At 34.6% G+C, this 16,465-nt stretch overlaps 1 protein-coding gene across 1 annotated transcript in view; it reads right to left on the reverse strand.

The window, feature by feature from the left end:
- Window positions 1-1,310: 1,310 nt before the first annotated feature.
- ATP1B3 (ATPase Na+/K+ transporting subunit beta 3) overlaps window positions 1,311-16,465 on the reverse strand; it is a 30,387-nt gene continuing 15,232 nt past the window's right edge. The window contains exons 3-7 of the mRNA XM_081329641.1: window positions 14,890-15,003; window positions 8,455-8,639; window positions 7,293-7,343; window positions 3,842-3,928; window positions 1,311-2,613 (exon numbers count right to left, since the gene is read on the reverse strand). Coding sequence (XP_081185767.1) covers window positions 2,443-2,613; window positions 3,842-3,928; window positions 7,293-7,343; window positions 8,455-8,639; window positions 14,890-15,003 — 608 coding nt within the window. The 3' untranslated portion in view covers window positions 1,311-2,442. The remainder of the gene's footprint in view (window positions 2,614-3,841; window positions 3,929-7,292; window positions 7,344-8,454; window positions 8,640-14,889; window positions 15,004-16,465) is intronic.

Here is a 16,465-nt window from a genome sequence, read left to right on the forward strand (position 1 = left end):
AAGCAAAACACCAACTAGTTCTCCATAACTCAGGTTACATCATATTTTGACACTTTAGGTCAAAATTGTGTCCCATTCCTTCCATACTGTTACTCCCAGTGACTCCATGTGTCTCATTCATGGCTTTAGAAAGCAGTTGAATAAATTGATAGAGAGCAGGTCTATCAATAGCTATTTAGTCTTCAGTGAACTGGAGTCAGCATGCCTCTGAATATCAATTACAGTGGCACAAAAGCAGGAACTCTTTCCATATCCTGCTTGCGAGTCCACTGGAGAATTTGGTTACGGTGGGAAAGAAAGTGCGGGGCTGAGACAAGCCCTGGTCTACTCCAGCAAATTTCTAAAGTTCACCTGTCCACCTTGCAGGAGTATTCTCGTGTTTTACCACACAGAACCTTTGAGGGGCCCAGAACACGGTCTTTTAAGCAATAGTGAACTCATCCATTATTCCTTCCTTGCCCCTGAGAAATACATGATACTTGTTATATTCTAAGCAGCCAAGGTTAGTTTATTTTCATAGCCAGAATTCTTTTTCCAGCCTTATTGGCATTTTGATTCAACTTACCTCATGTTTAGGCTACTTTCTGTTATATCAAAAGGCAGAAGCACTTAAAATATTACCTTTGAACAAAAATCCAAAGGTCCTGTCACATTCCAAATAGTCTAGAAAATGATCCTGATTTCTCAATAATGCACTATATCTCAAGCTTCACTATTTTATCCTAATACTTGACCTGCTCAAGTCTATGGCTATGTAGAACCAACAAGGTTTTTCACAACATAGATAAAAGTTCTAACAGGCCAAGAATAGCAAATAGCAAATACAACAATTCAAAGGCTCATCAAAACATCTGATACAGCATTAAGGGATAGGAGTTTGATCTCTTTCTATTCTTTCTCAGATCTCTTAGACCACGATGAGAAGATACTGCAACATTTGAAAATAATTCTTTAGTTACAGCACAAAGCTGCATTCTTATAAATGCATTAGAAACCTATTTTTTAAAAAACACCAATAGCAAGTCATACAGCATTGTGGTTCTTCTTTAACTGCAAGAGAATTTGATTTCTTTTTGCTAGTCACTAGCTTATTTCATTCGATCTCATCAGGCCCAAAGTCATGTATTTAATCTTTCTAGATTGGTTCTACCTTCACTGAACTTCTTTTCTGGCTAAGTTGGATATGCTCAATATGGATCTTAAATATTTAAGACAATTGAAAACTTTTCCTCTCATAACTTGTTCTATTGTTAATAGTGTTGTTCTTATTTTATGTTATTGTTTTTTAAAGAAACAAATGATTGCATAAAAATTAATGGTGTATTTTAATGCACATTCTGAACCACTTATTTTTAGTTCTTTAATTGTCTGGAGTGAACAGAAAAGAAGAAAGAAACATCAGCAACATATCCTGGAATATGGAGAGGTTTTTAAATTACATCTTGAAATTCAGAGGATATTAATCCTTAACAGAAAGAATGCTTAATAGAAAAAAACCTAAATTTTAAATACTACTTACAGAGGACAAAAATCTATCTGAAACTATATAAATTAAACAAAGGAATTTTTAATCAGGACAGTCATTGCTGAATTTTAAAATGTTTAAACAGGCATTTCTCCATTCTGGAATATTTTTTATTGAAAATTGTACATCTAGTCCCATATTGTGAGGTCTTTTTATTTATTTCAAGCAGCTTTGTAATACGACTGTTACCAAACCTCTAAACCACACACATTGTAAAGGACTTGTTTCATATTTATAATTCTCAATTAAAAAGTTTTAAAAAGTGACATTGTATTGGTTTTATCTGTGCTCCATGTAACAGCAATTAACACAATTTTGCAACTGAAATATCAAATCTAGACGAAGCATTGCATGTACACACAATACTTGCACAATAAGCACAACATCTATTTCAGTATTTAAATAATGTAAAAAAATCAATGCTAACACTTAAAATCCACATAAAGCTTCCCACTAACTCCCACCCCATACAGGATTTAAGGCATCTCTGCACAAATCTAATTCACGGTGTTGGATTGGATAGTCTGAAATATCTTACCTCTCACTCTAAGACCATGATCGCATTGATATGATAGTTAACCAGTGTTAAACCAATACAATATTTACATAACGCAGCACATACATTACAGACACTCACTTGGGGATAAAGCCCACATTTTGAATAGGTCAAAGACCACCATAATATGATTACATGTTTGGAATCTATTTACAGGTCACTAACATGATTATATCTGTACAGTGGTCCAATAAGCAAAGCATGATGGGCAGTTACATTTGACAAATTGAAATCATGATTTGGAAGCACATTATGCTACCCCGAATGCCTTGTTCCACTCTAGGTTTCTTACGGGTGGTCTCATCTTTCAGAATGGCAGGTCCTGCTGACATGATTGACATTTTGCTGATATTGGTGACTTTTATTCAGATATCTGAAATTTGAATGAAACCCGTCCCAGAAACTTGTCTCGCTCATCATCATTTTTTATGTCGATGGATCCCATAACCTTGCATTCAATGGTTACATCTTCTTTGGCACTGGTTGTATTAAATGCTAGCTGAATAGCCACTAGCGGCTGTAAGTAGTCAGGCTGGTTCAAAAGAGGCAGAAATAAAAATTAAACAAGTAGTAACTGGTTAAAAAAGCTATAGCAAAAGGCAAGAAGGAAAGAACCATCAGCCATCCTAAAAAAACAGCACTGTCAATCTTGGCTCCTCCAGAGAAGCTATTTAACCATTCTTGTGGTTGGACAAGCTAGGATCTTTATAATACTAAGAATCTGGCTCATAAGTCTTCTCATTTTTCCTTTTTTGCCATCCTTTTTTTATCTTGCACTGTAGTGTCGCTCGTAAGTGACCCCACTCCTAAAATAGGAGTTCTGTGAGTTGTACTTGGGACCTTTCCAACTGAAGTGTAGAATATAACTATTTTAAATAAATGGAAATATAAAATGAAAGCAAGTACGTGCTATTTAACTTTTTCCTACAATTTTGACTGTCAAAAGACTTTTAGAAAGATTTATCAGATATTAGTATCTGATTACAAAAAATGTAATCTAATTTGGGTACATAGGAATTATTTTGCAGGTTAATTGAATACATGAAAAAGAACAAGTTGCTCATTTGTAAAATGTTTCTTCAGTGATCATCATTGTATTCATATATGCTTGCATGCCTTCTGGAGTGATTTGGACAGGGTCTCTGTAATTACTGTCCTCTGAGTTTATAAGATTAAGAGGGACACAATCCATATCACTTCTATACCCAATTGGATGATAGAGATCACTTTCTCTCTGTTTACTGCCTGCTCCTTTGTACACTAAGCCAGGGTCAGATCCCCATTAGGAATAGGAGCTATTGCTGCTTCTTCGCTAGATCCTAGTGGTTTCTACACCAGTGCAACAGCAACAAAAGACTCCCAATCTCCATGCCCTCTTACTTGCACAAGCCAACATATAAGGGATCCTTATGAAAATCCTACTGATGTGTTACAAGGTAAGAAGGGAAGGCAAGATAAGCAGGGTCAAACAGATAAAAGTAGTTTTTTTTAAAGAAATCATTCAAAAGCTAAGGCTTCTCTATAGGGATAAAGACTCAGAGCTGTAGCAAAACCAAATTGCTTTGCTCACAGAGTAGAAGCTGGGAATTGGGCCAGCCCCTCCCCCTTTCATAGAGAGGCAGTGAACCCTGCCTGAAGGAGGGAGCATCCCACAGCTGCACATACTAATTTTTAGAAGAATGCAGTTGAGTAGAATGACACTATTAGCAGTGAACATGAACAAAGCAAATTCACGAGACACAGAATTAAGACATACTCACATGTTGGCGTTTTCCATAATATGGGAAATACATCAAATCAATTGTTCCATTAGCAGGAAAATAACTTATTGTAGCCTTGCCCTCTTCCTATAAAGAAAGAAAATTTATCAAAGATAAATGTAACATCATTTTTTCATGCGGACTACATGGACAAATGTATAACAAGACTCTTAAGAGCCAAGGTTTATTCAATTGCCTATTCAAAGTATAATAAAGTGAACTGTGAATTAGCAATACTAGAGAAAGACCTAGATGTATCGTATAAAAAATAAAAAATAATCAGTTAATCAGCAAAAAAACCATTTTAACATTACATCTATACAGCTATACCTTAAACCTATAAAAAAGTAAATAGGAAATACGTTACTATTACAACAATATAATGTTGCCATACTATAGTAAGCTTTTAAAGTCTGCTGCAATTTCTTTATGAATGTCTCATCTTAAACTCAAATTGACTAAAAAAGATCTGTTAGGAGAAAATATGTTTCATACTGTGGAACTCATCCTTCAAACATGTCAAATTTACAAAACAGCTTTTGGGTAAGAGAAAACTGCCCCTAACAATTGGAAATTCACACATACAAGAAAACCTAGGTGTGTTTTACACTGGAGGGAATGGAGAGTTTCATTTGTACCATTTGACTTGCTAAGTTTGAGAATCTTTGGATTAGGATCCAAATGCTTCAGGAAACTAGAAAAATGTCATTTAACAGCCCAATTCATAACTTGTTGATACTTTAATATCAAATATCACAGAACAGACAATCAAAACACTACGTATTAAAAACTCTGGAATACAATTTTAATCAAAACCAAAGACAAAACCATTCTCTTCTTCAAATAGGTTGATTTGAGACCTATTGAGACCTGAATGTGCCAAATAAGGATACACAGCACCTTAAAAAAGTGTTCAACCAGATTCCTCACTTTTGAGCATCTGTATATGAAATCTTACAGAAGATATCAATGAAAAAGAAAATACCACCATTAATACAAGAGTATTAATGTAGCCATAATAGGCAATTTGCAGTGTATACTTTTTAAAAAAAAACACATGAATTTTAAAATTTCAGAATTTTGATAGAACCATTAATTGGTTTAATTTTTACAGTTATTATTTTAATAAAAATGCCTGACCTTTATTTATTAAGCAAATTTATTCACCTGCCATCTCACTAAATGACTCCGGGCAGTTTACAAATAAAACAAATTCTGTTCAAGAGAAAGTAACTTGACTTTGGGAGGTAAAGGTAAAACAGGTAGTCCTTGACTTACAACCATTCATTTATTGATCGTTCAAAGTTACAATGGCAATGAAAAAAGTAACTTATGACCATTTTTCACACTTACGACCATTGCAGCATTCCCATGGTCATGTGATAAAAATTCAGATGCTAGGCAACTGGTTCATATTTATGACAGTTGCAGTCTCCCAGGGTCACGCGATCACCTTTTGCAACCTTCTGACAAGGAAAGTCTATGGGGAAGCCAGATTCACTTAACACCTATGTTGCTAACTTAACTGTAGTGATTCACTTAAATAAAAGCCATAATATGGGGCAAAACTCCCTTAGCAACTGTCTCACTAAACAACAAAACGTTTGGGCTTAGTTGTGTTCATGTCAAGGATTTCCTGTATAGCGAGTTAAATTAAGAATAAACTATATTTTGATGTGTAATTCTATGACTATTATTCATAAATAAATTACACTACCATTTTTCCTGAATTTTTCAAGCACAAATATATTTTAAATGTCTGAATAAATAAGTCATTTTATATTGAGTACTGGAACATATGCAAATTATGCTTCCAAAGTGTTTGTGTTAATTGGGCTGATAAAATTTGACATTCAAAGTAAATGAGACTACTTACATTTTAAATAAGATTCTAAGAATAAATATAAAAATGCTACATTCAAGTATAATATGCTACTAACTATGATAAAATATTCTCAAACAATTCTCAAAGCAGTTTGGATTACAGGAGCAAATGAAAGATTTACATGTAATAATAAAAATACTATAATATTTAAAACTAACAAATTAATTAGGATACATAAAACTTAACAGTAGATATTAAAAATGTCAAATTGAAATGCCCTCAGATATAATAAAAGTTTAAAGAGTATAACATTAAGCTGTTTATATCTATTTTTTACGATTGAAAGTTCAGGAATAGAAAAAATTCTATCAGAAAGAATTTTGATCAATGGGAACCATGTACTAGCCCGATCGCATTGAGTAGACGTCACATTTCAAATAGGAATTTCATAAAAGCTGGCGCCATAACTATGAGCAATATTATGGCAACTATGCATGTATTCGTGAAAATATATACTGGCATTTAGCTGAAAAAGTATCAAAGATACAATACTGTACAGCTGTACGCAATATCCGTTGGTCTGAAGATTAGCAAAGGAAAGATTATATTCCAAAAGTAAGCAGAGGGAGGCATTTTTTCATGGGGGTTTAAAGAATGACATGGGTGTCTTAAGCCATTATCATATGATACATTGGGACAGGCTAATAATAGGTGTTCTTTGTGGGGGTATATAAGATGCATTTTGATTTAGGTAACGTGCATACATGACAAGATTCAATATATTCCTCTTTTCAGCATATTTTAATAAAAATAAAATTCAATAGTCAGAAGTGTGATTCAAACCACTTAATTTTGGTTTTCATAATATGATCACAACAGATGACTGCACATGCACTCTAAACTCACTTGCCTTTTGACAGTTTTGGTACTGTATGACCCTCACTGTTCAAATTAAAACAACACTAGGTGGACATTAAATTGAACATCTTCATCTTAATGAAGTTTGGCAAATATTATAACAATTCTAAATGGGACATATGTTAGAGTGGAAAGCATCAGTGTGTGACCCTGAAACCCAAATTCATTCAAATATATAAATCAGCAAATATTATATAAATTGGAAAATTGCCTGGTCATGCAAGTGTGATAGGCAGTATAAAGTTTGATAAATAAAAATAAATATTTTTTCTTAAAAAATACACAAGTATATGATAAAAATCATTTATATAAAGGGAAACATTTTAAAAATATGTAACATTTATAATGAATACATTCTGAAAATGATGGAATGCTTACAAGTGAATAATTTCACAGTGCAAACACTTAAGATTTTATATTCTGCTTCAGTGCTCATTTTCTTACCCATCATAAATATATTGTGTAAGATGCATTTGCAGCATGGAGAGAAAAACAAAATGCTCGTTATGAAATGAAATAAAACAAAAAGCAAGTAATAATGAAGAAACTGTATTTTTTTTAAATGGAGACTATAATATAAAATTTTAAAATTAGTGAGCTGAGATCTAGAATATAAGGAAATAACATAATTAAGGCTAATTTAATATTAATCCACGTTCCCTCTCTTAATAACAAAAAAGTGGCACATTTTTATTTTAAAATGCTTACCTTAGATTTACACTCTAAATATGGTTGTCCTTGAGGCTTTAATCCAATTATCTGAAATGTAGGAAAAATGTTATACAACTTGGAATGGAATAAATATTAAAAATAATTCAAATAAATGAAGTAGCACTTTCTGATAGTCCAAGTTTTTAATTTTAATATAATGAAACAATAATTCATTATATGACTATTTCTGCAGTATAACTTTACATAGAAATTACTGTGTCCCATATTTGATCAGTATATTCAAAATATAAGGTAATAGTAATGAAAATCATTTTTTCAACCATATCAAAGCTGTTTATTTTCAGTACATGAATAGATATCCATAATATTCATACATGTATGTCCTGTGACTACTAGATATAAACAAAACTTGAATTTTATAATAATCTCAGTTGGGATACCAATTCAGTTCAAACAGTTTTGTAAGGTATACAACAAATATGCATTTTATCCATTAGTTACGTTATGTCTGCATTTGTTGGTAGGCAAACAGTTCTCAGCAAGGAAGGAAAATAATGATCGGAATGCAGATGTAGGTGTTTTAACGTAATCCTGTTTTAAAATACACTCACAGAAGTACACAAGAACGTTTCACTTTCATGTGATGATTCCAGCAACAGCCGTTCATTATTTCAAATTAGGCACATAATATTAACGGCTGAATCCAGAAGGCATATACAAATAACATGTCACATAATGCATAGTTAATTGCTTAAAAAGTGAAATATTTAACTGTGTACTGTGTATCGTTCTAATGAACATTTCTGATCAGTAGATAAACTTGTGCATGATATACTTATGTGAGTTGTTCTTTACTGGTTCATTATTTGTTCAGACCAAAAACATACAACTGGAATTTTACTTTTATAAGCAAAATGTGACATCATTTCTAAGCAATTGGGAATGGTAAAATGCCATCCAACTTTAACATAAAAGGGCTGAATTAAAAACTCAAAGCAGGCAGGCAAAATCTTTTCCATGAGCTCCTATCTTCAACATAAAAATCAGTAAAGATCAGAGAAGGAATTCTAAGAGCATCCAGAAACATACACAGAAATTTACCTTCAAGCAAATACTATCCAGCTGCAAATTTTGCACAACAGTTTTCCGCAGGAAAAACTGAAAGCCTTATGAAATCCAAAAGACTAACTGAACTTACTCTATTCATTTTTACAATAACACATGGTGTTCCTTTGTCATAACCAAAATTTTCATCTTGTAGTCCAGAGCAAGGTCCCAGGCTATCACGATTAAACTGGCACGCTGATTTATTTACAGAGTTCTGGTCAAAGAACTTCCCTGGAGTACACCAAACGTTTCTGGTTTGCTTTGATTCATTATATGCTAGAAAAAACAATTCAGTGCATGACATTAACTATTTAATAAATATACAGACTAAAGAATCAATTAGCAAATGAAAATCTTTGGAGAATGTTCATTTCCAAATTTTTTAAAAAACATTACTGCTCAGAGGTGTTCAACTTGTCAAGAGCTGGAAGCCATTTGAAGCCTGAACACAAATCCAACTCCAAAATTCATGTATTTAGGGGAATTACCAACAAGAAAAAAGCAATTCAAAGTGTTGCAAATCAGTTACAACCAGATTAACTTTCAAACACTGCATAAAATTTGCTTTAATGACTATACTAACTGAAAGTTTCTGAGAATTCAAATAATTAGGATAGCATTTTTCTTTCAATGTTTGATTCATTGTATTTTCCAGAATACAGTGCATGCTTTCTGGGTTTTTTTGGGTTCATAATAAAATATGCTATTAAATCTGTCCTTATTTTTATTTGGCATAGAATACATGGTCAAAGACAAGCTGAACTTATATTTTAATAGAAGTGATCATAGCATCACTTACCACCTTTTTATTAACAGAAATTCAAATGTTCAGTAAATTTTGTCCTGAATTTACAACTTGAATCTTGTGCCACAAATACATACAAGTTAAGAGCTGAGAACATTTCTCTTCAATTAATCTCAGACGTCAGTATATCTAAATCCACACTGTAAGCATTTTACTCCATTTCGTATCTTTTACAACCAAGAAGCAACACATTTCTCTGTGTATTAAGACATTCAGTTTATTCAAAGAACTAAACTTGCCTGCAAGGTATTCTAGTTCCAAAACCAGAACTAACTTGTCAAATTTATCTATATATAAAAGAGCCAATGGTTTGCTTCACACAAAAGAACAATATTTTGTACAAGAAATCTCAAAATTATACATATTAAAATTAAAAAAAAACTTTGTTTCTATATGTGACTGTAGTTCTCTGTATACGAAGCTAATAAATCTATTTTAAATGGAATAGTACTAAGCAAAATAAATCAATAATTTTTTTAGAATGCAATTTCCCCAAAATTATTTGCTGACATAATTTTAGCAACCAATCATTTTTTCTCAAACATATCTCAACCATGCAAGAATAATGCAGGTAGTCCTCCCTTAACGTCCATTTGTTCAGTGGCCGTTTGAAGTTATGTTAACATTAAACAATGGAACTTATGACCAGTCCTTGAAGTTCTATCTGTTGCTGCATCTGCCTGGTCCTATAAATAAAATTCAGACCCATGGGCTTTTATGACCACCTTTGGCCATCCACCTACCTGCTACCACCACTGCTTCTTGCTGCACTGCACCACTGTACCAGCTGGGGTCTTCTTTCCCATTGGTGCATCTGGGGTTTCCTTTATGCATCTGCCAGGGTCCCCATTTGCACCCTGCCTTCCCTTTTTTCACAAAACAAAATTCTGTGCAGAGCACGAATGGAGGCCCTGTTCAGGCCCTGTTCTGCCAAAGGAGGCCCTGGGCAGAAGGCAAGAAAAGCCCCAGCTGCATTGGAGGGAAAGAAGGCAAAATGAAAGAAGCTGCCCACTGATACAGCGTGGTATGTGGTGCGATGGGCATCGTGGCGGCAGGGGCAGCTGGCAGCAGGTGACCAAAATGCAGAGACTGGAAAGGAGATAGGGGAATGGGGTGAGCTGAGGTGGAGTCAAACCCTTACATTTTCCCCAAAACGGTTTGGATCTGGATAGGTCTTTACCTAATGACTGTGTAGGATTCAGACAGTGACAGCAACTAGGATTGCTAAAACTGCCATCGCTAAGCAGATATGACTTAATGACTGTATTGCTTAGCAATGGAATTGTCAGTCAGTTAAGGTTTCTTAAGTAAGGACTATCTGGACATAATATCTATTCTTTTTAATGCATTGCAAATGCTTTAGTTTTCATATGTTGACTATCTACAGCAGACATGTTTAACCCACAGCTGTGGCCCCACAAGACAATAAAAATATTTAAAAAATAAAGGGAAATTTGTTCTTTATATACATTAACTATATTGTATATTTTATATGTGGCCCAAGTCAATTCCTCTTCACTTAATACAGCTCGGGCAAGCCAAATGTTGGATACCCCTGATGTACGGCCTTAAATCACTGAAAGTGTTCTCAAGACATTTGACTGTGGTTTTCAACAAAAAATCAGATTTCAATTTAAGCCACTGCTATATATTTCAGTAACCATATTAATTGAAGTTTGCAATGGGGGGAAGTGATCATGCAATACTGGGATTTAGCATTATGGAAGCACAAATAATAGAACACAGTCAAACTAGAGTCTTGGACTTTAAGAGAGCTAAATAAAATAAATAAATAAATAAATTTCAATAAACCTGAAGGGAAGGATTCCATGGATGAGAATCTTCAAGAGGAAAACAACTCAAGAAGCTTGGGAAATTTTGAAAAGTGAGATTATAGAAGCCCAGTCTAGCACAATACCAAAAAAGAAGAAAAACAACAGCTCTCAAAAGAAACCAGCATGGCTTCATAAAGAACTCTCTGATAAATTGAAAGATAAAAAGGACAAGTATAAAAAGTGGAAAGAGGGGCACATAACTAAGGCAGAATATCAGCATATAGCCTGGGCCTGCAAAGGTGAAGTGAGGAAAGCTAAGGCTCAAAACGAACTAAGGCTTGCAACCGAAGTCAAAAATAAAAAAAAGCTTCTTTCAACATGTAAAAAACAAGAAAAAAGCTAAGGAAATGATTGGTCCATTAGTGGGGGAAAGGGGCAAGAAGGTGACAAGCAACAGGGAGAAAGCAGAACTATTTAAGTTGATTTTTACATCTGTCTTTACACAAAGGGAAAAAAACAGTCCAACCTATCAAAAACAGTACCATAAAAAACAGAATAGAAACACAAGATAAGATAGGCAAGAAAATGGTAAGTAAGCACCTGGCCAGCCTAGACGAGTTCAAATCACCAGGACCAGATGGATTACATGCCAAGGTTCTGAAGGAACTGTCAGATGTGATCTCAGAGCCACTGAACACTGAGCACTGGGGAACTACCAGAGGACTGGAAGAGAGCTGATGTAGTTCCCATCTTCAAAAAAGGGAAAAAATGGATCTGGGAAATTACAGACCTATCAGCCTGACCTCAATACCTGGGAAGATTCTGGAAAAGATAATCAAGCAACGAATCAGCGAACACCTAGAAGCAAACAAAGTCATCACTACAAGCCAACATGGGTTTGTCATGCCAGACAAATCTTATTGCATTCTTTGACCAAGTGATAAAATTAGTGGACCAGAGGAATGCTGTGGATATAATTTACTTGGACTTTAGTGAGGCATTTGATTAAGTAGACCACAATCTACTACTTGATAAGATAGAAAAATGTGGGTTAGACAGCATCACCACCAGATGGATTTGTAGCTGGCTGACTGGCCGTACTCAGCGTGTGGTCCTCAATGGAACTGCATCTACATAGAGGGAAGTGTGTAGTGGGGTGCCCCAGGGCTCTGTTCTAGGCCTAGTGCTCTTCAACATCTTCATCAACGATTTGGATGAGGGGATAGATGGGGAATTCATCAAATTTGCAGACGACACCAAACTGGCAGGAATAGCCAACACTCCAGAAGACAGGCTTAAGATACAGGACGATCTGGACAGATTGAAACACTGGGCGCTATCTAACAAAATGAAATTCAATGGTGAAAAAAAGTAAGGTTCTACATTTAGGCAAGAAAAATGAAATGTACAGGTATAGTAGGTGGTACTTGCTCAATAGTAGTAATGTGAGAGGGATCTTCGAGTCCTAGTGGACAATCACTTATATATGAACCAGGAGTGTGCTGCAGCTGCCAAAAAAGCCAACACAGTGCTAGGCTACATTAATAGAGGGATAGAATCAAGATCACGTGAAATATTAATACCACTTTACAATGCCTTGGTAAGGCCACACCTGGAATACTGCATCCAGTTTTGGTCACCACGATGTAAAAAAGATGTTGAGACTCTAGAAAGAGTACAGAGAACAGCAACAAAGATGATTAGGCGACTGGAGGCTAAAACATATAGGGAACGGTTGCTGGAATTGGGTATGTCTAGTCTAATGAAGAGAAGGACGAGGAGGGACATGATAGCAGTGTTCCAATATCCCAGGGGCTGCCACAAAGAAGAGGGAGTCAAGCTATTCTCCAAAGCGCCTGAAAGCAGGAAAAGAAGCAATGGATAGAAACTAATCAAGGAGAGAAGCAACCTAGAACTAAGGAGAAACTTCCTGATAGTTAGAACAATTAACCAGTGGAACAACCTGCCTCCAGAAGCGATGAATGCTCCAGCACTGGAAGTTTTTAAGAAGAGACTGGACAGCCATTTGTGTGAAATGGTATAGGTTTTCCTGCCTGAGCAAGGGGTTGGACTAGATGACCTCCAAGATCCCTTCCGACATTATTATTATTGTTATTGTTATATAAATCTTTTGCTTTTAGTTCAATTCTTCATTTTTTCCACATGAGACTGTAGAGTTCTGCCACATTTTAACTATGGATTCTGATGAACTTATGAAGTTGTTATATAGAGCAGTTTTCATGCTTATCTCAAAGTTCTATATTTTTTTCTTTAAAAGCTACCTTAACAGCTTTTCTGGTTTCAATATCTGAAATGTCATATTTACTAATGTCTAATGTAGAACATGCTAGGGACGTGGTGGCTCAGTGGGTTAGGACGCTGAGCTTGTCGATCAGAAGGTTGGCAGTTTGGCGGGTCGAATCCCAAGTGCCGCGTAACAGAGTGAGTGCCTGTTACTTGTCCCAACTTCTGCCAACCTAGCAGTTCGAAAGCACGTAAAAAATGCAAGTAGAAAAATAGGGACCACTACGGTGGGAAGGTAACAGCATTCCGTGTGCCTTTGGCGTCTAGTCATGCTGGCCACATGACCACGGAGACGTCCTCAGACAAGCGCTGGCTCTTCGGCTTTGAAACGGAGATGAACACGGGCCCCTAGACTTGGAAACGACTAGCACGCATGTGCGAGGGAACCTTTACCTTTACCTTTAATGTAGAACACATGTTATGGTTTTGGCAATCTATTTCTTCCAACACAAGTAATCTTGTATTTAATGACAATTAAAGACGTATTTTCACATTTGCACTTTCTTACCAAAAAGGCACCTGTAATCACTGAAATCTATTTCAGTTTGCTTTCTCTCCTCTATCTTCTTTTTCTCACTTTTTTCTCTCATTTACCTTCTATTCATCTCTTCTTTCACCTTCATAATGCCACCGCCTTTGACACTTTTGTTCATTTTTCTGTATTTTATCCTCTGACAATTTCTCTTTTGTTCCACTTTCTGTCACCTTTCCTTGCTCTCTGACCTTCCTCTACCCTCTTACTTTCTCATGCCTGCAACATGTAAAATACAAAAATATGAGGGCGCTCAGACACATTAAGCTGACTGCAGCCGAACTGAGTATCTGCTTTCAAGGAAGTTCTGAACCAGGTTTCTGATGCTGATTCTCTGCATTCTCACATGTCTTTCTTGTTCTTTTCAACATTTTTCCTATGTTCCCTTTTCAATTAAATGCTGAAGTTAAGACTTTCAACTCTCTACACATTTATTTAAAGTAAGCTCCTCTGAACAGTGCGCAATTCACTTTTCCATAAATATGCACAGGAAACAGTGATAGTATCTTACTTGAGAAAGAATTCTACACACTACTACGCTTCATCTTAGCCAAAAGGCCGAGAAGTCTACAGAAAAGTTTAATATCTTATCTATATATACTTTTGGTTAAACTGATCAAATGCCTGCTGCACAATAAAGCCCTTGTACAGTTTACAAACACCTATAATACAGAAGGTATGAATGTGATTTTATTATCTTAATTGCCCTTGTCACCTTTCATTAAGTTTAACAGACTCAATATATACATCAAAGATATTCATAAATAGAGCAACAATTTCATATTTTCACATCAAGCCATAGTTTAATAGATATTCATCTTAGCAAATTTAATATTAATAGTCAATTTAACTAATCTTCCAAAAGCTCCCCCCCAAATTTTTTTAGCAGAATGTAAAAAAAAAGTGGCCACATTTTAAATTCAGGATCTTTAGTGGTTCACAAAAAAAATTGCTTTTCAGGTATCACTAAGTCTGACAAACCTAAAAAAAATCCTAATCGTCACAAAAATAGCTGCTTTTACCAACAATTATTGTTAGTGCTAGAAAAACATTACAAGGACCCTTAGTACTTTATATAAATTTCTTGGAAAAGAGTGAAAGTATACATACCTCCTAGAAATTTATGAAGGGCTTCTACATAACGATTATAATTATAGTTTCCTGAGTTATTTTTGCTTATTGAAAATTCCAATGCAGTTTCTGGTTTTGGTGAAATCATTAGTCCTACAAAAATAAAAAGCTAATTGTTCATCCAAAGTATCCCTCAAAAATGATAATTTCTAAATGTATAAAAATAGTTTGAAGAAATATTTTAAGAACTAGGTTTTACATAATTGCATAAGATTAAATAACTAAAGCTTTTATTTTACATTAAATTACAAAGGATTTCATCACTGTATCAGTGAATCATCAAAATTATTTAACACTTACCCTGACAAAGCAAAATTTACTTTTACTTATCTATTTGTATTACATGTATTAGTATGGTTGCCCAAACAATACACAATACTGAACAGTTAAAAAGCAATAAATAACTAACCTCACAGGCTTATTCAATACTTAGGCTCAAACTAAAACTGGGTATTTATTGTCTTATGGAAGGCCAGCAAGGTCAGAGTCATCCACAAAGCAAGTGTCATGACAAACAAGTGTGTTTCTTGGATCCAGCACTGTTTAATAAAGAGGACCCAAAAGGGAGTCCATTTTCTATTATTTTATATATTGTTCTATATTTTTGCCTGAGATATAGCAAAACTACCTAAGAACATTCTCAATCCATTAATAACAAGTAGAACTTTTTACTGGGTAAATTTTCTAGTGTACCTTATGGCTCAAGTTGCAGGGTGCGACTATTTTAGAGGCTGTCTGATATCTGTCATAGCATGTGAACTGTCATACATAGAATTATACTTAATATGACTATTTTGTTACAATAGACATCAATCCCTTGTTGACAATGTCTACATGAAGAAGTGGACAATTGGAAGTCAGAGAGATGGATGCTGAAGTTATTATTAAATTGTAAATTTTAATCTGAAATAAGGAAATTCTTAAATCAATTGCACGAGTGCAATCATATTAATCTTATTTAAATGAAATCAACTCGGGTTTTTGTCATGATTCTATCCATTATTCTTTGGAATAGTCTTTAGGAGGTAGCTCAAAGGCAAACATGATTCTCAGCATCAAGGAAGTTGCACATATGTGACCTATATTTCTATAATCAAGATTTTATTTTAAATCAATACTTTAATAAAATAGTTGTCTTTAGCTCTGGGTTATAATTTCAGTTAAGGTTTTATTAGATTTTTAAAAACTTTGCCCATTTGGGCATGCAACCTGTAAATGCCTGTAATACATTATATTTTGTAGAGTGTCATTCAATTAAACAAAGTTCATTTGAACTATGTCATTAATTTGCACTAGCCTCCTCATAGAAAAGAAAGCTGAAAGGGTTTTGTATTAATTTCATGATAAACATATATTAAGAAGTCAAATCTAATGATCCATTCAGAAAATGTGTTTAAATGTAGACTATGCACTGAAGATCTACATTAATCAGAAATATACTCAAATAATTAATTTACTACAACAATGGGTACTGTAGTACAGAATGACTAGAATGACACTCGTGTTTCCCTCCTTTACATATCAACATCTCTGCAAAACATCTCTTTTCTGCAAA

Source organism: Vipera berus, assembly GCF_964194415.1.
Source record: "Vipera berus genome assembly, chromosome: 5".
NCBI lineage: Eukaryota > Metazoa > Chordata > Lepidosauria > Squamata > Viperidae > Vipera > Vipera berus.